The sequence below is a fragment of the Pelmatolapia mariae genome, linkage group LG6 (assembly GCF_036321145.2).
Source record: "Pelmatolapia mariae isolate MD_Pm_ZW linkage group LG6, Pm_UMD_F_2, whole genome shotgun sequence".
In the NCBI taxonomy this organism is placed as follows: Eukaryota; Metazoa; Chordata; class Actinopteri; order Cichliformes; family Cichlidae; genus Pelmatolapia; species Pelmatolapia mariae.
The window spans coordinates 28,793,392-28,816,777 of record NC_086232.1 but is presented as its reverse complement, the minus strand read 5'-3'; the positions used below and the strand labels follow the sequence as shown (position 1 = coordinate 28,816,777).

At 39.1% G+C, this 23,386-nt stretch overlaps 1 protein-coding gene across 2 annotated transcripts in view; it reads left to right on the top strand.

Annotated features, from left to right (window-relative positions):
* ntn1a (netrin 1a) overlaps window positions 1-23,386 on the top strand; it is a 55,929-nt gene that overhangs the window by 23,780 nt on the left and 8,763 nt on the right. Inside the window, exons 3-5 of one of the 2 annotated variants that reach the window (XM_063475362.1) lie at window positions 6,870-7,058; window positions 16,110-16,259; window positions 18,096-18,149. In XM_063475362.1, coding sequence (XP_063331432.1) covers window positions 6,870-7,058; window positions 16,110-16,259; window positions 18,096-18,149 — 393 coding nt within the window. The remainder of the gene's footprint in view (window positions 1-6,869; window positions 7,059-16,109; window positions 16,260-18,095; window positions 18,150-23,386) is intronic. The other variant, XM_063475363.1, reaches the window with a different exon arrangement.

The window sequence follows — 23,386 nt, the reverse complement described above, 5'->3', positions numbered from 1 at the left end:
CCCTTAGTACATGCAGTGTATGAGGCAAAGTGCTTGTTAAAAATACTGAAACTGGGCCTCCTTTGGGGACGGCAGAGATCCAGAGTTTAGTTAGGGGTTATTAGAGACACAGTGAAGAGGGCCAGAGGGCTCACAGGGGGCTAAAGTGCTGCGGCTAATTGGCTGCAATAAAGGAATTAAATTAGCCTGATATAATCTCTGCAGCAGGCGCCTCACTCTCCCATCCAGAACTTCTTCCCACTCGCCTGCACGCACGCTCCATCACCCTAGTTCCATGGCATTCCCAGGGTGCTTCACACCATACATGAACATCAAACAGGTCCACACACACAAAACCATCAACTCCCTCACACATTGCACCCTTCCTTTTCATTATTAGTGCTTCCTCTCATTTAGAGAGGAGATTTTTTCTGATTTTTTTTCTCAACACCTCACCCTGTAGAGATTTGCAACTCCGTGTTGCAGTGAGAAGTGTTTTGGATCATTTTCTATTTGTCATAACGGACTTTTTATCCCAGTTTTAAAACCTCAGTATGAAACACAGTTGATTTCTCTTGTCTTCAGAATAGAAGAAAGAATAGAATTTGCTGGTGATTTCAGAAAGAAAACCAAAAGAAAACGACAGACTTCTCACGCCTACAAGAACATAATTTACGGTACAGGTTAATATCAATCTGTGTAGAAACACGTTTATTTTTTCAAAAAGCACCTAACCCGATTGTGGCACCATCTAAAATAATAAATATTCTTTATGGCATGATTGTTTCTGTATCCAAAGAGAACTTCAAACGCTGAGTTTAGTATGTCTGTCATCTCGGTGCCTTAAAACACTCTCATTTAATTCTGTTTTTATTTAGTAATTCCTGCCTTTACCGTGCCTGTGCCTGGATCAACAGGCACAAGATAAAAAGGAGAACTGATGTAATGCATAGAAAACTAAATAAACACTTGAACCAGATACTGAAAACAGGATACAATTAAAGTGATTGTAGTGCAGAAACATCTTTATAAGCTTACATGTAACCAGCAGTATTTGTAGTACGTGTTGGCTACAGATTAAATGTAAATATTTCTGTGACTGCACATCACACATTGTTTTGTTAAACACTTATTATAGTGGGTTTTTTTAAAAAGTGAAATTCTTTCATTGTTTTGGGAGAAACAGCGGCTGTCGGTGGATCAGCGTTGGGTGATTCACTCTTCATAGGAAAATTCCACCATCAGGAAATCTTCATTTGTCTCCACACAAACACGGGTGCTGCTAGAGTTACCTGTCACTAACTTAATGCCTTTAAATCACACTTTGTTGCAGCAATACAAACCAGGATTCAATTCAGCTGCAAAACAATTGTGACGTCTGTGCTGAAATCCCAGACGCCGCAGCATAATAGCAGCATTGTTTATCTTTTGACATATTTCTATAAGCACAAGGATGCCAAGTGTCATCCTTCAGCTTACAGTAACATTTTTGCGGCTGCTGTCTGTTAACAGTCAGTACAGCCATACGCATGCCTGAGCTCATTCACCCCCACTTACTTAAACTACATTTACTCAAATATACTGTACAAATATTTACATGTAAACGATGAATATTTCCCATTCAATTATTATTTCTACTCTGCTGCAGTTCAGAGTTGTATTATTCTTTTAACTCTACTGCATCTTTGATGGTTTTGTAGTTATGTTACAAATTAAGCAGCATATTATTTAATATACAGAACCATATCTGATATTGCTCTGCCCGCTGCCCCAGTAAATCCCATATTCATTAATGCATCTTTAAGCAAATTTAAGGGTAAATGCTCTCTGCCATAATAAGACATATTGTATTTGTCAAAAAGAAAAAAAAGGAGTACTTATACTAACTTATTTGACATGTTATTATCCTTTAGTCCATCAAAAACATATTACTAAATACGGATATCCAGGTAGAATAGCATTGATTATATTAAACTCGGACACCATGTGGCTCTATTTGATTTCAGTGACATACGTGACAAGCAGTGACCCTGCCAAGCTTTTGTAGCTTGTGTGTTATAAGGGTGAAGGAGCAGGTAAACACTGTGGATCCAGAAATAGCATGTTTCTATATATGTGTATGTTTTAAGTTTGCGAGAGAAAATTGTGCGTTACATGCTGCCATCATAGAGTTTAATGCACACTACAGTGCAGGGCTTTTAGCAAGTTATTCGAGGTACTTGGGGAAAATATTTTCAGTGATAAGTTTTTGTGAACTTTAGGCTTTCTTTCCTTAAACGTTTTCACACCAAAGTCAAAGAGAGAGTATAAAAGGCCGGTATTTTTCCGTTCTGTCTTAGGGGTGGGTTAGAAGTTAATCTGATTACTTTTGGGTCATCCATAGGATTAAAAGTAAACTGTTCATGTGTGGACTCCCCTTGGTGTTTGTTTGAGAGTGGGGCAAAGAATAGCAGACCTCCGGCTGCTCCCCTGCTTGCATGCAGTGGTGTTGGGTTTTGGTTTGCTGAATTTGTTTAGGGTAAGAATAGGGTGAAAGAAGGAGCAGGTAGGCTGGAATCATTTTAGACCAGTGGGAATGATGGCCATATATAGATATCTATATATATGTGATGTGTGGATGGGACATTAGAAATCTAACAATATTGTTCAAAAAAGTATAATCAGTGTTTCCTTTTCACAGTTTTCTTAGCCACTTATTCTTCCTAATGTGTCTTTACAGTTGTGGTAATGAGCAGCTGGCAGCTTTAGTCGATTTGGAGTAAAAGTGGCAGAAATCACTTGCTTGAGTGTCTCTTTACAACAAATCATTGCTGTGACCAACATTGCTCAATTACCAGGCTTATCGTGAGTATGATGAGCTTAACCTCAACCTCCAGCTCTGTTGCTTGAAATTTCCCTCTAATTAGCAGCAGGAAGGCTGTCTAAGTACTTCTATGAGACTGAGGTCAGTTGATGGAGGCTGGGAACCACTCAGAGACACTAATTAGCCAACTTTCCAAAACACACACAGACAGTGGAAGTGCAGGAAACAGCAGCATCGAATAAACAAATCAATTTCCTGCTAAATTCTACAGTTGAAGGTTAAAAGTTTGTAAGAGATGCAACAATTAAATGCAGCTTTTTGTCATTTAAAATAGTCATGGCTCACTCTACGGGAGGTGTTGAAAGGCTGTAGGCAAGCTTAGCTTCATCCAGCTAATTCAGTTACACTTGTTTAAAAGGTATCACTTCACACTTCTTTTTACTGCTCACCTGGGGGCGGTTACAGGCGACTACAGACTCGCTATCCAGACTGAAGCAATTAGCTTGATTGAAAACAGGCCAAAGTTATTCTATAAGGTAAAAGTAGTATTTACTAACACTGCTTATTAAAAAGAACAAAACAATACAATTTTTATTTGTGTTAGATATTGTCCAAATCACTACTAGAGGCATAAAATTGGCTTTTTTCTGTGTGTAAAAAAACTGTGATGGCTAAATAACAGACATAACTTTGCGGGACTCCTGATAAACTCATGCCAGGCAGCAATTTTTAGCTTGTCTATGCTTTAATTTGAACAAAGCCTTGATGATATAATTTTGAAAACAGTAAGCGCAGATCAACCACTTTTTCTAAGTTGAGGGTCACTGAAGAAGCGCTGTGAACATGCTTACATCAGTCCCGGAGAGTATAAAGGTTTAGATGGGCATTCATCTGAGATAATCTCTTATGAAGTATAATATCTTGCAGCTCAACCCTACTATAACCAACATGCCCTATGGTACAAATGGGCAAATTCTCTGGGGGGGCTGTGTTCAGAAAGGGTGTGAAACTATTTTTGTAGTGTAACAAAAACATGTCTGCAGGTCAGAGGCTGCGCACTGCTCCTCCACTAGTTTTCCCCCTCTCTGTGTTGATCTCTTTTACCTTCAGGCATGCTCAGAGATAGCTTTCACCAACTATGGCTTGAAGCTGGAGACACTAAAAAGACTGAGCCTACACCCTGGCATTCAGAGTCTGGATTGATTGGCTCAAGGATTTCAACACAGAGATCACTTGAGAGATTTCAAAAAAAGCCTATAATCTAATCCATTGTGTATTTATATGTTGTAGCTAAAAAAACATTTAGTCATAAAAGGTCTTTGAATGGATGCTTTATGCATTTTTATCTCTCAACACGTTTTAATCACAACATTTCAGCATGTGCATAGACACACAGTACTGGGTTGGTTCTAGCTGTGGACTTCACGGGTTATTGAATGAAGTCAGTAAGTAAAGACATGAACAGGTGTAAATCTAGCTCAAGACAATAATAAAACATCATATTTGGGACACAAATATAGTTCTTAATAAGATAAGTAAGATTGGAGAACTCTGGAGTAAAGACTATTTAAACAGATTTAAGAAAATATGTTTAATTGCTATTAAATATCTTGGAAATATTACCATCTTCTAGTATTGTGATAATTCTTCTTTTTTAGATTACTTTTAAAATGGGATCAATCTGAGTAAGTTTTATGACAAAAATGATAAAGCAGGGATGGTCAACGAGCAAAAAAAAAGCATGACTAATTAAACCGCTGCCATCCTGGAAGCAAAGCCACCAATAGTCACTACTTATAAGACACTAAGATATGTGTGTGTGTGTGTGTGTGTGTTTTAGATATTGTAATTAGGTCCTTGGAGTGGAGAGAAAAAGCCTCAGAGGTCCCAGACATGTTCAGAAAAAAAATAAAAATTCAGAAATGTACACACACTGAGCATACCAGTGAGAAATCTGGTTGAGGGAAGCCGAGGGAAGTAAGCCCTCAGCCTTCCTCCGTTATGACAGGTAGATGATAGAGCGAGCTGTCAGTGCTGAAACATGCGGATGGATGAATCAACCATGGGACATAGTTGGATCCAGATAACCCCCTTTAGGTACACACACACTGTACCGTGTAGAACCGCACACAGTCGTGCCACAAACTGTATCAGAAGTGCTGCGGTTAATAATGCATGAATGTGTCTGTGGTGGAGGAGGACTGGTGTCTCGGACGGCCGGCCCTAATGAAGTTGGGCATGTCTGCCTCACTCTGCTGCCAGAAAGTCATGAATAAACATTAGCCGGCTAATTAAACTCAGCACTGGCAACTGTACTCATCAGTAAACAAGAGGCAGAGAGGGGTCTCGCACATACTTGCAGGGATTTGCATGTAATAGAGAAATGGTAATACAAGCCTTTCACTTTCTAACTAGTACAGTATGGACTCTGGAGAGGACCTTTAGGAAAAGAAAAAAGCCGTGCAGAATATTTGATCAAGAGAGGTAGATTAACCCTAACCCTGACAAATAGATTTAAAAAAAAAAACAGTCTATAACAAGCATAATATTGGAAAACTGATTAGGAGTTGGGAGGGTGACCTCCAGTGTCATTGTGATGATCATGCCTGGAGTGAGTGCATACAATCTGTGCATTCTTTATTTCTTAGTAACAGATTTAAAGAAATACAATATAAAATTTTACATAGACAGTATAGAACGCCTATTTTTCTGAATAAAATTGATCCAAGCAGGTCAGCACAATGTACTAAATGTAAATCTGCGGCGGATCCTACTTGCACTGTCTTTGGACTTGCTCAAAAATCTCAAAATTCTGGCTCTGTGTAACAAAAGAATTAAAAGGTATATTTAAAAGCAGAATACAAAAAGATCCAGCTCAGTATTTATTGGGGCTGCCAAATTTCCAGATTAAAACAAATATATACTACTATGTAAATTATTGTTTTTGGCAAGAAAATGTATTCTTTTTAATTGGATTAATGAAAAACCACCAACAATAACTCAGTGGTATAAAGAAATCTTTAGAGTTTTACCAATGGAAAGACTGAGTGCAAAATTAAGTGGTAATGATGATATTTTTTTGGATATATGGCGCCCGCTATTGGATTACTTACCTGATGATCTGAAGAAAACCATAGTGAGAGGGGCAGCCCCACTCCAATGGCAGGTTGAGTTTGTCAGGACAAATGTGTAAATGAGTGGTAGACCGAATTATCTATACTGTATTAGTTTTCCGTTTACATGTCTCAGACTGCTTAATGTGTTTGTTTGTTTGTTTGGTTGGTTTTTTGTTTTTTTTTCTCTTTGTTGTTGTTGTGGTAGTTAGTTTTGTCTTTTTGTCTTTTTTTTTTTTGCTTTTTTTTTATTTTGTATAAAGGGAAAAGTAAATAAAAATACGATATATATATAGAAAATCTATGAATAAGATTTTTTTTCTCAGTGAACTCATTTGAAACATCAACGTCAGCAGAAATCACTTTTTAATAATTTGTTTCTTTCCACTCATTATTCATCAGTGCAGTGTCACGTATGTTTCAGAATCAGTGAATGTGTTTTATCTTCAGGTTCAGCTGTTTGTGAGCTCAAACTTGTTCTGTGAGGTTTGAACAACACAAATTAATCCTCATGCAGAGATCAGCTGTTACAGAAAATCAACAATCTGCCTCACAGTGTTCATTATCGATCAATCAGCTACATGTGACTGAATGTTATGATGGACAGTGTTATGAAACAAAACGGAGAAATTATTTCAAAGTAGCTGCAGGGTCAGATGTTTCCTCTCTGACCTGTGAAACTTTGAACTTTTCCTTTCATGAAGGAAACTCTTGAGTCTGTTACTGCAGTTTTAGCATTTCAAGTCCAAGGTTGCATATTATTGATTAATTTATTTTCTTTCTTCTGTGACTTTGTTTGTTCATTGCTAAAAAAGTCTTGAAAAAAAAAACAGTCTTAATACACAAAATATACTGAAAAAGTAATAATAACGAAAATGGAAACTGTGCATTAGATATGATGTAACGATCTGTTCAGTAAAACATATAATTGCATTAATTTAAACTGTTTGCATTCTGTTGTGTTTCCCCCACAGCCTGCAACTGTAACCTTCACGCCCGAAGGTGTCGTTTCAACATGGAGCTCTACAAACTGTCGGGGAGGAAGAGCGGAGGAGTCTGCCTCAACTGTCGCCACAACACGGCAGGTCGCCACTGCCACTATTGCAAGGAGGGCTACTACAGAGACCTGTCGAAGCCCATCTCACACAGAAAAGCCTGCAAAGGTACAGGGCTCTGTTTGTCTTCTATTCCGTAAGTGACCGGGGCTCGGATTGATCCACTTCGCTCAAGAGTCCCTTGGCTTTCATACAGTGTATACTGAACATACAAGCTAATGTTAACATTATGATGTGCGCTGCTTTTTTCAAGAGTGGATTTTATATAAAGGCAGGAACAAGAGGGTTTGTGGTCTTCACATTCCTAAGCCTGTCTCACCCTCATCTTCCTCTGTCAGCGAAGATGAGTTGGGGGTCTTTTGGGATTGTGGAGGTCGCGACGGTGGTGGTGGTGGTATGGGCGGGTCGGGCTGGGTGTTCCCTCATCGACGCTGAGTTATTTGGCTTAGTTCGCGCTGGGGTGAGGGGATGACAGGACAAGAAAAACAAACAGAGCTGAGGTGTGAAGTGATCCTCGGTGCGAGTCAAAGACTAATGAGAACCCAGGGAGACTGGTTCAAGGGCTGCAAAACGAACTGAAAAGAGAGCAGGAAACAAAGCAAAAAGTCAAGACCAGAAGGATGGCAGGAGAATGAAAGATGGGAGGGAGGGAGGACTGATGGGTTAGAAGAAGAGGACGAGAGGAAGGGGACACACCCCTACGCAGGTGTGCTCACTACTCACTGCTGGATGAATCGCATGCCATCGGCCCTCACCGTAGCTAATAAGGGTCAAAGACAGAGAGGTGGTGGAGGCGGAGACAGAAGTGATGGTGACTGAAAAGAGAGAGTATGTTTTCTCACTTCTGCTATAGCTGCAGGGAAAGATAACAGGAACTGAATCCCTGTGCAAACAGGCCCAGAGACACCTCAGCTTTACTCTGTATGGATAAAGCATCTACGCTTATACACTGAAATACAAGCATACCTGTTGGAGGGTTTCAGAGAGCTCTGAAAGAGAGCAAAGGGAGCACTATCTATCTGTGTGCTGACAGTTTGAGCCAGAGTTTTCTTATATCATTCAACAGGAATTTAAAAAAAAGTAACCACCCATTTGTTAGTTTAAGAGGGAGCATGTCTATAAAGCATCAAACATCTTTAAAAAACATGTTTAGATGAAACAATGGCGTGTTAAGTTGTGTTGTAGTCAGCTGCACTCATTACGAACACAAACGACACCACTGATGAAAGATATTTGTCCTCAGCGTCTGCTCGTTTCTCAGTATCGACCATAAAACCTTGGAGAACGTGCACTTTTCCGTGTTGACATGCTTCATGCTGCTGCAACAAAAACATTTACTGACCTAATGCAAAAGAACGTCACAGATGTTTCACTCAGTCACATTAAATTCCTGTCATTCAGCAACCGCATCGAGCACATTTTCTTCCCCGCGCAAAGACAAATTAATAACAAAGACCTCTAGAAATGTTGGAAGTAATTCCCCGCCTCGAGTCACTCATGACCAATATTCCTCAAGTGATTTTAACACCTTCCATGGCTTCGGGCCCATTCTCCGGTCGGCCAGGAATGCAAACACGCATTTATCACGACAGGACGTTTTGTGTCGTTTAACCCCAATCTACTGCTGTGTCTACCAGGCTGGCTTATTCGGGAGATTTCACCTCTTTTTTTTTTTTGTTTTTACATCTCTTCTCGTGTGTCTAAGACTTGATTCCTTCAGCATCTCATAACTCACATTCATTGGTGCTAGTTCCTCACACTGGAAAACTAGGCTCCTCATGGTCCTGCTGTGCAAATATAAAATGTAAACCCACTCTTATAATTTATAGTAGAGGCAGTATTAGCTACAAATAGTAGTGCGATCTTTCCTATTTTACCATATTTGCTAAAACCATAAACTATATCAATGTTTCATATGATTACAGATGACTTTTATTACTTTTTAATTTCTTGCACTGGTGATTTCTCCGTGTGCTCAGATGCCGCTTATATGAGAAATCCTGAAAACAAAATCAAGTGTTTGGCTGAAAAAAAAAAGGATAAAGCACAAAAATTATGTTGTAGTTACCATCCTGGTAAAGTTAAAGCAATATGAGTATTAAAAAACAAATCCCCAGTTAATGTCACAATAAAAGGTTGGGTTTTTTTATTTTATTTTTTACCATCAATAGCAAGTGGTTTAGCTGAAAGAGAAAAAAATAATCTGTTTTCACTGATGTGGAAATGTGTTCTCATACAATGATGACTAATTTGATGTTGCGAAACTGGATAAATGAGTCATGAAGTTAAGTCAAAACAGCGAGTCAAAAGCTGTGAAAAATGCACGTAGTGTGGACCTCTGACATCTGCAGTAAAGTGATGTATAGTATGTGCATCTGGGTATGTGGGGCTGGCTCTGCATTCTGTAGCCGAGTAAAGCTTTCCTGATAACTAGTGATTCGGATTCAGAGCGCAGAGAAACTCTGCTCCCCCCATCTTCACCTGTGTCTTCTGCTTCTATAGACTCTGTGCACCTTCTCTTCCTGTTTAACTGTCCATTAGAAACCCTTTTATATTTAAATTCTATATTAAATAAATGAATGAACTGACTAAATCAGTTCTAATAACAGAAGACGAAATGTGAGACGCTGTTCTCAGTTTGTCAAAAGAATTTCCTGCTTTTGTCAGTTTGATTTTATTGCATAACCTCAATTCCAAAAGAGTTTGAATACTTTGTAAAATATAATATTAGAATGCAGTGATTTGTTAAAGTCTTTAACCCAGGTTTTATTCACAAAATTGAAAATGTATCAAATTTAAATAGTGAGAAAATTTACTTTCTGTCAGGTCAACCGTCTTGGTTGTGTTTTCTGCTTCATGATGCATAAAATGTTTTCAGTTGCTGGAAGGGCTGGACTGCAGGCAGATCTATTCAGCAACTGGACTTTTCTGCTATGAAGCCATGCTGTTGTAATACATGCAGTATATGATTTAGCAATGTGTTGCTGATATATGCAAGGCCTTTTCTGAAAAAGTTGTCATCTGGATGGGAGAATATGTTTCTTTGAAGCCAGTACATAACTTTAAACACTGGTGATGCCTTTCCAGATGTGCAGACTGCCAGTTCTGTGGGCACTAATGCATTCCCGTACTAACAGGGATGCAGGCTTTTTAACGCAAGCATCAATAACAAGCTGGATGGTCCCCACAGAGGATGCTGTGCCCATTTTTTTCCAAATAAGAATTTCAAATTTAAAACATCAGATTTAGGTTTTCAGGTCTGTCCCTTATGCACATGAGATTTCTGCAACTTTTCTGAGTCTTTTGGGGATATTATTTATGTACTGTAGGTGATGAGTTATTCAGAGGCTTCACAAGTTTGCACTGAGAAACATTATTTTGAAATTGTTCCAAAAGTTTTTTTTGGTCTGGCGAACTTTGTCTATTTAAGATCCTCTTTTTATACCCAGTCATGTTATCGACCAGTTAACCTAATTAGAAATGTCCCTCCATCTGTTTCTTCCTAAAAAAAAGAACATTTTACTTTTGTTCCCAGTCCCAACTTTTCGAGATGTATCGTTACCATTAAATTCAAAATGAGTCGATATTTTTCATGAAAAAGTAAAATGTCTCAATTTGAACAATGAGCTTTGCAAGTCAAAACATTCTGTTGTTGTTGTTTTTTTAGTTTATTTTATTTACATTTTGCACAGCATCCCAACATTTTTGGACTTGGGTTTGTAATTGAATATCTTTGTATTTTGAAACAAAACAAGCAGTCTGCACCTCCCTCCAAACTAAGAATGATGGAAAGAACATTTTTCACTTTATTGGCATTTCAAAAAGCACCTTAATTCCATTCAGTTTTATTTATATCTTAATTATGAATGATTAATTGAAAAAAGTCATTAAAAGATTAACTGATCATGGAATTATTATTATTTATATTCATTACCAGTCAAATCAGCATTAGTGTTGTCATGCACGCACTTATTTCATGCAAAACCCAACACTGTGATAAATGAAGTCTGCGAAACCGCTGAACAATTAAATCATATGATCTATAATAATGTTATTGTTACAGGATAATGACAGTCCCAGAGGCTCATAGCAGGAGTGGAGTCATGTCATATACTCATTACATCAGTGTTCTGAAACTAGTGAATACTAAATCATCTCACCCACACTAGGGATTGATTTCTTCTCGGCTCCTTCACGTACACCGCTGCCTCTCACCGAAGTGACGTATAAACAGATTTCATCATTGTTTATAAAATTGTCAGCTTACCCAAACGGTTTTGTTCAATTTGATCCATGAAATTTGCCAGGGTTTATGCACCTCCCACCTCTCCCAGCACAGTGTAATTACAAGCAAACACTGTCCAAGTTCTACCGAGGTATTTGGTTACATCAAATTAGACTTATAATAAGGGGATCTGTGGTAATTACCCCAAGCTGACAAACGATACGAAGCATGAACTCGTTCTTTAGCCAATTAAAACATTTTTTTTTTCAAACTATATTTGGAAACTTACTCATGAAGACTTTAAAGATATGTGTCACTGTGTTACATGCTCTCTTTGTCTGTCGCTCTCTCTTTGCTAATGAACTTTGCAAAGTTACCGCACTCCGCTTTTCCCCCCTCTCTCAGACACCTTCGTATGCTTTCAAAGTTCTGCCCTGCCAAATTCTCTCAGGTTTACCACATCATAACTCAAGATAATTCAATGGAACTCAAACCGCAGAACTAATTTCTGTCTGCTCCTCAAGCAGCGTAGGCTCTGCACCGAAGTGACAGCAATTAAGCGGTCTGGTTATTTATTGAACTCAAAGAGAGAGAGCCCTTTGCCGTGTGGCTTTTGGAAAAGAATGAGTGCTGCAGGAGCACGGGCATGTCGAGGAGAACTCCAGTTTGCTTTTATATGTGTAATACAATCCTCTCAGAAAGCAGCCCGTTTCCATAGGAGGTCATCAGGAGTGAAAAAAAAGGGCAGAGGCACATCTATTACAAAGTTAGCTCTGCCCGGTGGCCACATACACAGGCTGAAATTTATTACTTTACCCCTCATTGAGAAAGAGTGTAAACTCAGAAGGATTTTCAATCAGCTCTTGTTTGTATCTTTAACCCTTTGATGCCTCTAAATAACACATACTGAGTGTATTTCAGTTTAGCTTAAAGGGATGATGATCAGATTTGAAAAGATGACAAGAAGCAGCAGTCTGTGTGGTCTTCAATGCTTTTGACACGTAATAAAGATAATACATAAAATTCTACAGCAATATGTCTGTGTAAAGTTTAAGTAGCTGATCCATTTTTTTATTTATGACTTTGATACTTATTTCAAAAGTTAGTCCTGTCTTTTAAAATTATGTTATACAGTAGCAGAATATGGTTACAATTTTGTTTCCAGGCTCCGAGTGCTTCACTACTCTCAAAATATGTCATGTAGAGAACCTGGGGACTAATGCGTAGCCTATAGGTAAGTTGTGAAGGGTGGAGGGGTCAAAATAGTTAGCAGCAATGCCTTGCTACCATGGAAATTTGGCATTTAACAGCTTGCGGGTGTGTTTAGCAATACAGTGTTTGGAGAGTAAGGCATGTCTTATGTTTGTCAAGCAGTGCAGAGTGAGTGAACTGTTCAATCTAGTTCACAAGCTTTGCTCTGTGGGCTAAATACTACAATATCTAAAGAAATACAAAAGAAGTCCACAGCAAATAAAAAAGACCTGCTCTTGATTACTTCTCCTCATAGAACATCAAAACACGTACTAACATTAATCTCAAGCTTGGCACTGGTTCTGCGATGGATGGATTAAGTTCAAACCTTCAGAGCCTTTAAATGTGAACATCAACCATCATGTAATTACATTGGTCAGTTGGATGATGAGGAACATATTCTGCATACAGGGGACAATTAGGCTTTGACGGAGGGATAGTCTGTTTCAATCAGAATAGCACGCTTCAACCCTCCTTCCATAGCATATGTCTTCGATTGATACAGTTGAATTTTTTCTCATTGACCACACATAAAAATGTTTTCTACGAGGGTTTTGAAAAATATTGCTTTTCATTACTTCACTTTTAACTTTTAAAATTTTTATTTTTTATTCTTTACAGGGGTGTGCTGATATCAATTAGCAGAACACACATGTGTTTAATGTGTTGCGCATTAAACATCATTCACAAAATAAGCTCTTGAAGAACATTTTCGGCTCTCGCGGTGGCCAAAACATGACTCCTCGGGCCATTGCAGCCCTATTATTCTCCTCAATAAAACATTAAAAAATACAAGAAGCAAGAATGCACCCTCTATTAGGTACGCATGCCATTTAGAAAGCTGTTTATAGTAAAACAACTGAATAACACACATCTTTCTTTTGCTCTTCAAAAATACTTGTGGAGGAGCAGAAACCTAATTATAATAGAACACAGACTCGGGGAGCTTGGCTTTAATCCAGGGCCAACAAATTATTCTTACTGGCACAGTGTGCACAAACCCAATGAGGGAGTGGAGTTCAGACTTCAAACACCAGCTTTATGGTAAACGATAGGCAGAACTCAAAATTCTCGCATTGCGCAATCTCAGACTTGGGCCCGACCGCTTGCCTTTGAAAAAGTCTTCTTCCCTCCTCATTAACTGCGGACGTTTTTCATTCTTTAAAACGCAACTCCCAGCGGCAAAGACTCCCTTTAGTGTCAGGAATTCCTTTTTCATCTAGACACATGACAGTAATGCATAACTAACCCCCCAGGTTACAGGTTTTCTGTTATTAGAAAACGGTCGCAGGTTCTCTTATAAACATAATCCAGGTCTTATTTTAGACGTCTCTCAGTTTTTTTTTCTTTCTTGGAAGCATTGAGAAAGAAGGGCCTCTTGCCCTCTGGTCCCCATATCTCCCCAAGCCATCTGGAGTATCCCTGAAACACAGCACAAGGCCACTTAACCGTTTAAGTGGACACACACTTAAACCAGAAACTCTCACTTGCACCTCTGGAGTTAGTCAGTCTTCTAGTCAACAGGTGTGTCACTGAGTCAGACAATTTGTCACTGGACAGGGTAGCGAGTCAGTCGGCTCTCGAGCTGATGAAGAAGACCAGATGTGGAGGAGAAGGAGGAGGAGGCTGAGTGTTTGCCACCTGTACACCATGTGCCGTGCACCTTGATTTACTAGCAGGCTTGAGGCTCTGAGCTGAAATTATGGGCACACGCTCTTAAAAGCATAACCTGAGCTCTCTGAAGCTCCAAGCAGAAACTCGCTTTGCCCTCCTCTGCATCGGACTCCTCTGACGTTCTCGTAAATTTACAGGCATGAAGACGTGCCGGAGCAGCCTGCACAGTCTTTATTGGGCTTCCTGAAACCATGTGTTTGGGTCTATGTGTGTGTGTGTATTGTTCCTCTGAGGGAACAGCTAAGCAATGAAAGCAGTGACAGATTGGTCTGATAAAGGTACTAATAGATACACACACACAATGAGGGGGGCTTTCTGAGTCTGATAAGAAGGCTCAACAGTCCAAGTACGCTTTCTAGCTCTCTCTCGCTCTCACACAACACACAAACACACATGCATGCACACACACCAAAAACAGATAAGAGCAGAACAGAAGCTGGAACACAGGAAACAAGCAACAGAGATAAAACAGAGTGTGATACAGAGAAGAGAGGAGGCACCCCACTGACACATAGACCTTATCACAAAAACACTTACTTCACCTGGAGAACAGAGTTGTCCTGTAGTCGTGTGGCTCATTTTTTTTCGAATATCTCACAAATCAACAATTACATTATTTCCAAGAGTCAGAAGCCAATTACAAAGAGAACTTTTACAGTTACATTAATGCTTTAGAGCAGTGTTTTCCCCAAGAACAACTGTAACGTAGATCTCCCTGAGAGCTCGTCGGGTATACAGCCCAACTGTAAATAAAAACCACATCCCTGCTCACGATCAAAGTAAAGATAAAGAAATCACAAGACCTCAATGCATTCTAACTGACACCACACAATTCAATCTTTTCATATAACCACCCAAAAGAAAAAATTTAGTGGAGCTGACCAATCTGTGTGGTTAAAAAAAACCCACACACATTATTTGACCTGCACCTGTGAAGATTTTAACAGTGACATTTGACACAGTCGGGGAAAAAAATCTTAAGGGAAGGGAAATGAGTGAGCGGAGCTGGCCCGACTGGGAGAGATAGCGCAGCGAGGCTTCCAGGAAATAAGCAGAAAATCGAATCTTTCCACAGTGAAGAATATGGCGCTGTGAGTTTGTTGACAAACTGTGTTTTTGGCTTTGCAGGCGTTTCAAGTAAAAATGTGAAAATGGTGATAGATTAGGAAATGTGTTCTGGTCTGGATTAGCTTGTCAAGAATTGCAGTATAAAAGACCTATTAATTCTCTTAACTCCCCCTCCATGTCAGAATCACTACTATTTAGACCAAAAGCAGATGAAAACACAAAATAACCCCTCTAAGACAACTATTACTCAACACCAAACACGACCAGTTTGGCTGTGAAATGAATTAAGGGTTTGGATTAGAAGGGGAGGTGGGGGGGGGGGCATTTGGAAAATGATTACATTCCTGAAGCATATGTGTCCGATAGACCCCCCAGTGTGGGAGGAAGTATGACAGACGTTTTAGGCTCACGTTCAAAGCCTGAGAATAATCAGAAACAGGCAATTAGGATTATCCTCCATTATTTTATCATTTGGTAAACATGCACAAACTTTTCTTTTCACTTCACGTGCAGTCTCCAGCTCAAATAGAAATTCACGTGCCAATTTCAAATAGCCTCACTCACTTGCAGAGGTACATATATAAACAGACATATCTGTGATCCGAAATGATTCTGGTAATGTGTTAGGGCGGCATTTAAATGATGGCTACAATACACAGAGTGCCAAAATGTCAGGAAGTGTCTGTAGACTTGGAGGATGTGTTGCTCTTTCACTCACGATTCAACTCGGTTGGGTCCACGTTGGACGTGTGTAAGTTCTGTCTCTCTATGCACGCCTCCACCTGTCTCTCACCACTCTATTGTTGTTGACACACTGCTGCTGTGTACCCACCTGCACTCTCTATAGATATAGTATATGTTTGTGTCTCCCCACATGTGTGTGTGTGTGTGTGTGTGTGACCACTCACTGTGCCTCTCTTTCTTCCTCTGTTTCCTCACAGCATGTGATTGCCATCCCGTGGGTGCTGCTGGCAAAACCTGTAACCAAACCACAGGACAATGTCCCTGTAAAGACGGCGTGACTGGTATCACGTGCAACCGCTGTGCTAAAGGCTACCAGCAGAGCCGCTCGCCCATTGCCCCCTGCATAAGTACGTGGAACCAGTCTTTACCACATCTGCCTCACTGTAGCACAACATGGCCTGGCAGAAGGTCAGGTGTGATGACAGGCATATGTACATATTCAAATAGCACACACAAACATGTGATACAAACCCATCATACACTCTTTTACACTTTTCTTCAGAAGAGTGCATCTCTCTCAACTTCTAATCTTTTTTTAGATCCAGAATTTTTCTAGTTTAAAAAAACACACCATTAAAAGTGAACCCCAAGGTTATGGCTGCACACACTTGTTGGCTCCATTAATCTGAATAAAGACCAAGAGCTGTGTCAGCTTCTCTAAGCTACAACAGTGTCTCATGGGATGATTCTACCTTTTAATTTATTATTTATAAGCCATTGTAATGAAGACAAAAAGATCAAAATAAATTAAATCGCATGAGAGAAGGTCTGTACCTCAAGACAGGATAAGAGAGAGACGGGCTCCCAGTATCCAGCATAAGAAAAAGTAACGGACTCTCTCAATGAATTGGCTCTCTCCTTAAAAGCAAAACATTTTACTGCTTATCCAGTTTAATGTTCAATACATGTGTTTATGAGTTTGAATTTATATTACTTTCCACTGTTGTCAGTTTAAATTTACACAAGTAAAATATTAGAATTAGACCTATCGTTTAAATATCACATAATGCAGATGTGCACTCATGTAAGCAGATCAGCATCAGCAAATGGACCTCCAGGACAAGCATGCAGATGAGACATACATTTAGAAAGCAGGTTTTTGCCTGTGTAAGTTGAGAAAATCTCATTTTAATTGACCTAAAGACTTTATTGTTTCTTTGTCTCCTTATACACTCTTCACTGCACTGCTGAAACCACCACACCACTTCCCTCAGTGTATCAGGGTCTTTCTTTGCATGTCACTTTTCCTTCTTTCCTCATAGTCTACGTGAATAATCTATAAGTCTTTTTGATTGAGCCCTTTCTCTTCACAGTGCAACAATAAAAAAAAAATAGCATTATACCAATATATTACAACAAAGCGTGTAACAGACACGCCGGTCTACCACAACTTACTGCAACTTCTGCATCCGTGTCCATTTCACACTTTGCTTCTCCAAAATGTGAAATGTACATACATGCAGAAGTTGCAGTAAGTTGCAGTTACAGTAGAGGGAGATATTTTATTTCGAGCCGATACGAAAATAATCACGGGAAACCGTTGAAACAGACATTTAATATTAATACATTTAAATGTATATACATATTAGCCACCAAGATTAGTCGATTCTGGAAAGTCTACCAACTTCGTGGCTTTAAATATATTATTCCCCCTGCTAGTAATGCAATTTTTGCACCTAGTAATGCTTTTCACGTTTTGGCAGAAGCAAAGTGTGAGATGGGCAGACTTGTTTATGTTGAAGGAGCCTGCAGGTAGATGACATAACATTTTAAGCTTTTAAGAAAGCCAGAATCCAAACTTGCAAGAAAGGATACACAGTAAATAGGTCTCTAAGTTGCACTTCAAACGAGGAAAAACATGCAGCAAGTTCAGACTCAACTCCTGCGTCACCAAGACACAGTTCATTGCTATTAGGATATCTTCCAGACGCCCGTCAGGAATTTATTTACTAAATTTTCTTCTATAATATTAACACTGAAACCTTGCCAGAATATATCACAGAGGTTTAAGTTTCTGGCTCTAACAGTGACACATTTTCATGCTTCTTTAATAAATGTGCCCATTTACACCCTGTAACAACCTCCACACGTCCACACAGCAACATAAGAACATGCACTGCAGATACACATAATAATGAAACTGATCTTTCTTTGTGTCTCTGTCATGTTTTCTCTGGGAATAGAGATTCCAGTCACACCTCCTACAACCCCATCCAGCAGCACGGAGGAGCCATCAGGTAAGCACAGCTGAGAGTAAAACATTTAATCTCTTTTACATATTTATCTATATGTTGCTATAAATCTGTATAAAAGCACATTTGTCCTCTAGAGGAAACGAGGAAAATGCCGTGGGAGGATAAATGTATTCAGTATGAGGTTTTTAACCAGTTTAGTTCCTCATCCTCTCATATTTTTCCACAAGTGTAAAAACAGTGTGCAGGATAAATTGGATCCCACTTGCCTTTCCCCTCCTTATTACTGGGGGGTTCATGAATATTAAATCCATTAGCCGCAGCCCTGGGATGTGCCTCCTTTAATCTCTCACACTTTCACAATTAATCAGTCTAACTGCGGCACAGTGGGGTGTTGGTTGAGTGTGCAGCATTGGGCTCCGGTAGTTTGTTTGATTTGATATTTCATCTCTCCCAGCTCTCTCTTTCCCACTCTTTCCTCTCTGATGCAGTGTAGTAAGAGGAGGAGTGATGGAGGGATCTGGATTTTGTAACTTTGCAAAGGATGCATTGGTATTCTTCTGTTTCAAACAGTTCTGTAACATTTGGTTTGCTGTCCAGTCTTTAATTGGGGAACATAAGACCAGGATAAGGCATGGAATATCAGATACTGCTACTACTTTAAATGCAGGTTTGTTTATAAACTGTATATAAGTGTTGATAACTGTATATAACAGTTATTAGAATAGATAGAATAATGGGAAATATAACTATGTAACTGATATAAGAATGAATATTAGTGCTCAAATTTAGAGATTCTAGAATCAACTGTCAGCTTATCAACTGGTTACATTTCTGGTATTATGTCACTACTTGGGGTTGTGGCAGGCTCAATTAGTTACCCAGGAAATGGCATAAATGCTGCAAATCTGAAACAGAAAAGTGGAAAAACCCACATTTTCTACTTGCTAAAGAGACGTGCTGTGACTGTATGAACACTGTTTGAATCAGTACCACTTTTTCTTTCACACACAGTGGAAAAAGTTGATCTGGCTCGTGCCATGTTTTTTTTCTCAAAATGGAAGAGGCCCAACATATATACATGTCTGTAAGCGAGTGTGTGTGTGCATAAGAGCTTTCTGCAGCTGTTTGGTGCTCTGAGGTTTCAAATCTTCCCTGAACAGCTTTGACTGACAGCACAGTCCAGCTATCGCTGTTGTCCAACCCTCCTCCACCTCTTTTCTTTTCTCTTTAAGTCTCTTTTCACTCTCCTCCACCTCCTTCGTCTCCCTCTGTTTCACGCTTTGTCTTCACATAACACTGTGGGTGGTGCAGAGCTACAATATCTGGAGTTTCTCTGGGCGCCCCTCGTCAGGAATCTGTCTACTTTAGGGGTGTAGGACATATTCTGAGGGATTTTTGCTTTTATATATTTATTTTGTTAACTTAAAAAATGCCAATTCAATGTGACAACACAGGAAAGAAAATAGACTTTTGCATGTTTTGTGCATATTTATCATTTCCACTAACTGTATTAATTAAATCATCCCTTTTGATGGAGATAGTGTTAAAGTGTGAATTATGACCCACCAGGCAATCTGTTCTTCCTTGAGGCTAAAATCAAGCAGTGTGTAAGGTGACGGACATCCTCTGTTGGTCATGTCAGAAGCATGAATAGCGATTGGTCATCTAGCCCGCCCAGTCTTGAGGCCCAGAGGATGCATACATTATCCTCCGAGCCTCTTCATAGGGTCACACAGCAAACCCACCTCTGCTCAACCTGGTATTCCTGCAGCTATGATATCACTTCGTGATTGCAAACAGATGTGGCTTGTATGCAGTATTCAACAGTTTTGTTTTTTCTGCACAGTACTGCATACTAAAAAAAAAGTGATTATGATTATTATCAGCATCATTATTATTAGTTAGCAGCAGGAGAAAAAGTATTCCAACTTTTTTAAAGCTTTTTTTGAAATGCGTTATGCCTTTTGTTGTGCCCAACGTACTCGGGGGGGATGGCGATCAGATCAAAAAAGACGCGAGAGCGAGGCCGTTTGCACTTTACCCACATTAAATTAAATTTACACAATTAAATTAAATTTATCTACCATTTATTACTTTTTTATTAAAAGCACATAAGAAAATGTATAGAAGGAATAGAAGAAGAGGAACAAAAGTGAGAAATGGTGGATTTCCTGCAAAAAGTTTGGAAAATGAAGAAAATGGAAAAAAAGTAAATGTAAATGGAGTGTGTGAAAAATTGAGATTCTGAAGACAAAGATTTGAGCATGAGTTAAGAAACATGGAAAGTTAATTTAGAAATAAATATGAAAAAATTGGATGAGGTGTTGAGTATGAGGTGTTGGGCTGACAGCTATGAGGCAGGTGTCTCGTTGCGCCTTGCTTGAAGGCGTGGAGTGGAGCTGGCCGGGAGGCGGAGGGTGTGAATGGAGGTTATGAGGGAAGATGGATATTAATTTGTCTCCTGCAGTAGGGCTCTCCCCCCTTTCTGACCACACGGAGGGTTGGAATGCATGGAGAATACCTCCGATGGTGTAGCGCAGACAAAACACACATTGTGCTGGTAGGTCATGGATGGCGTGAGTCGCCACTCCCACGGGTCACGACAGAGATGTCTGAACAGCAACGAAATGTGGAGGAGATTAATTGCAGATGACCTGCGATGGCCGCCCTGGCCCGTCAGAATACACAGGATGTGAAAGTAACTAATGATTATGAGGAGAAGGAGAATTGGAGTGACCATGATGATACTTATAAGCATAACAAGGTTCAGCCCTACATACTGTATGTGTGTGTGACGTGTCTGAAGCTGGAAGTGATCAGGATCTGTGGCGAACCCCTCCTCGGATTTTTTGAACATGAGTCTTGCTTTACACACCCTGTTGAGTACGAGTCGAGTCCAGCGTGCTTTACGGCCGTGTCAACGTGGGATAGATAGAGAGAGAATAAATACAAGGAAAAAGACACTGAGTTAAGAAAAAATAGAGCCAAAACAGAAGCACACATTATCAAATCATCGTTAAACTTTTATCTGAAATTTATTTGCTGCTTTATGCCATTAAATTCTTGCCATATTTATTTCCCCCGGCTAAGCTTTCAGAGAAACCCTACAGGACTCCATGCTGATTTAAAACGGAGCAGTTACAGTAATGGGCGATGCCCCAGCTCATCGGAATTGATTGCACGCCACCCAAAATAAAATCTCGAATCGGGTCAAGAATTCTAATAGCCTCTCTTCTCTGCCTGTTGGTGGCTGAAAGCAAACCATCCTTTACTCACTGACAATACAATGAGAAAAAAGTAGGAGGGGGCTCCTTTTCTTTCTTTCCCCTTTTTTACTCTGTCTTTCTTTGCTGGACGGGATCCAAACTCACAGTTCTAATGTAAGCAGCCCGGCACAGAACAATGAAGCGCATTGCATGGCAGCACACTGGGCTCTGAAATCTAATTACGTGCTTTATTTGCTGCAATTTGTTTCTCAATCAGTCTGCTTCAGGGAGAAAGCCCTCCTCCCGGGCCATCATTTACACCTTCTTGTCTCACTGTTCTTCTACCTTTGATGCCTCTTGCCTCTGTGGTCATGTTCACACATGTTCACTTGCATTTAAACATTAAGAGCAGCTTTGCATAGTTTTAAAACCAACTGTAACTGCAAAGCTGAAGCACGTGCATACTGTACAAGTATATGCAATCACACAGCTCCCTCAGCAGCTCTCACTGTGACCCAAATGTTAATATTATTAATCATTTTAAATATTTAATTTTATATATATACTAAAGGACAGCTAGGCGCTTTGGCATTTACTCTGCTACAAACGATGCAGACTTCTTGGCTGAATGTTAAGTTGTTTGCATTCCAGTCCTCTGTATAATTGTAAAGTACTGACTGCTTCATTTGCATTGCATAGAAGCTTCACCTTCACCATGCTATTTCTCCACACTGCTTTTGTTTACTTTAGCTTGCATGCCTAGATGTCTGTTACGTCCCGGTTGTCAATGTTTCTTTACAGTATGAAGAGATATCAAGATAAATTTTGATCACATCAGTAATCCATTATAGTTTGACGGGTGATCTGTGCAATGTTTCCTTCACCTTGCACTCACAGAAAACTGCAGCCACACTCCAACCTTCTCCATAAGAGTGCTACAAATTGCATTCTTCATTTTAAATATATAGATATAAAATTCAAGCCCACACAAAAAAGAAAATAAAAAAGATTAAGCACTCTTCTGTGACCTCAATTTTCATCTAAAAATGACACGTATCACCATGAAACTTCACTAGTTGAGTACTTACATAGAGACAATTATTTTTTTAATTTACAAGCTTTTGGGGCTTTTCTGTGGCTACAACCGTAGCTTGCCTCCACCAGTGTATGAATGTGAGCGTGAATGAATAATGGCATTGTAAAGCGCTTTGGGTGCCTTGAAAAGCGCTATATAAATCCAATGCATTATTATTATTATTATTTTGAGTATTTTAATGTTTAGATATGTAAGTGAGGCATTATATGTGCAAATTTGCTATAATTTGCATACTTACATGCATACTTCGTGTATACAATTTGCATACACGAACACTGGATAAAACCACGTTCAAAATTCTCATTTCATTTTGTTGACACATTTGAGTGGAAGGTTCATGCTGAAGGGATTTTGGATAACTCTTTTTATCACTACATAATTCCCAAAACAGTGTCAACAGACAGAAAAAAGAAAAATTTTGCCATCCTTTTTGGTATAAGATAAGATAAGATAAGATAAGATAAGATAAGATAAGACAAACCTTTATTAGTCCCACCCATTTTTTTGGTCATGGCAGAAAGTAAAAGTTATGAAAAACACAATAGAATAGGATAAGATGAAATAGAATAACATACTATACAAAATAGAATACAATGCTTTGTTATTGTAGGTATGGTATATGAACAAACCCCTATTTTAGAATAAAGATGGGAATAAAGCTGAAAGGTTTGGTGTTAGTGTGTGCTACTTGTATGTGTATGGAAATTTAGTGGCTTATAAGGATATGTTATAAAATACAATGTATTTTATAAATTAACTAATACTATTTTACATTTTTTACTTAAAGATATCACTATGAAATTTCCTCTTACGATTATTTTTTCATTAAGAGATTTTTTTAATATTGTAACTTCAAAAATCAACCACAAAATCAATAAAACAACCAACTGAAAGCATTTTAAATTTTATTAGTAGCCTATGATCATTAACGCACTATTAGCACAAAATAGCCTCAAATATCAAACTATTAGCGCAAA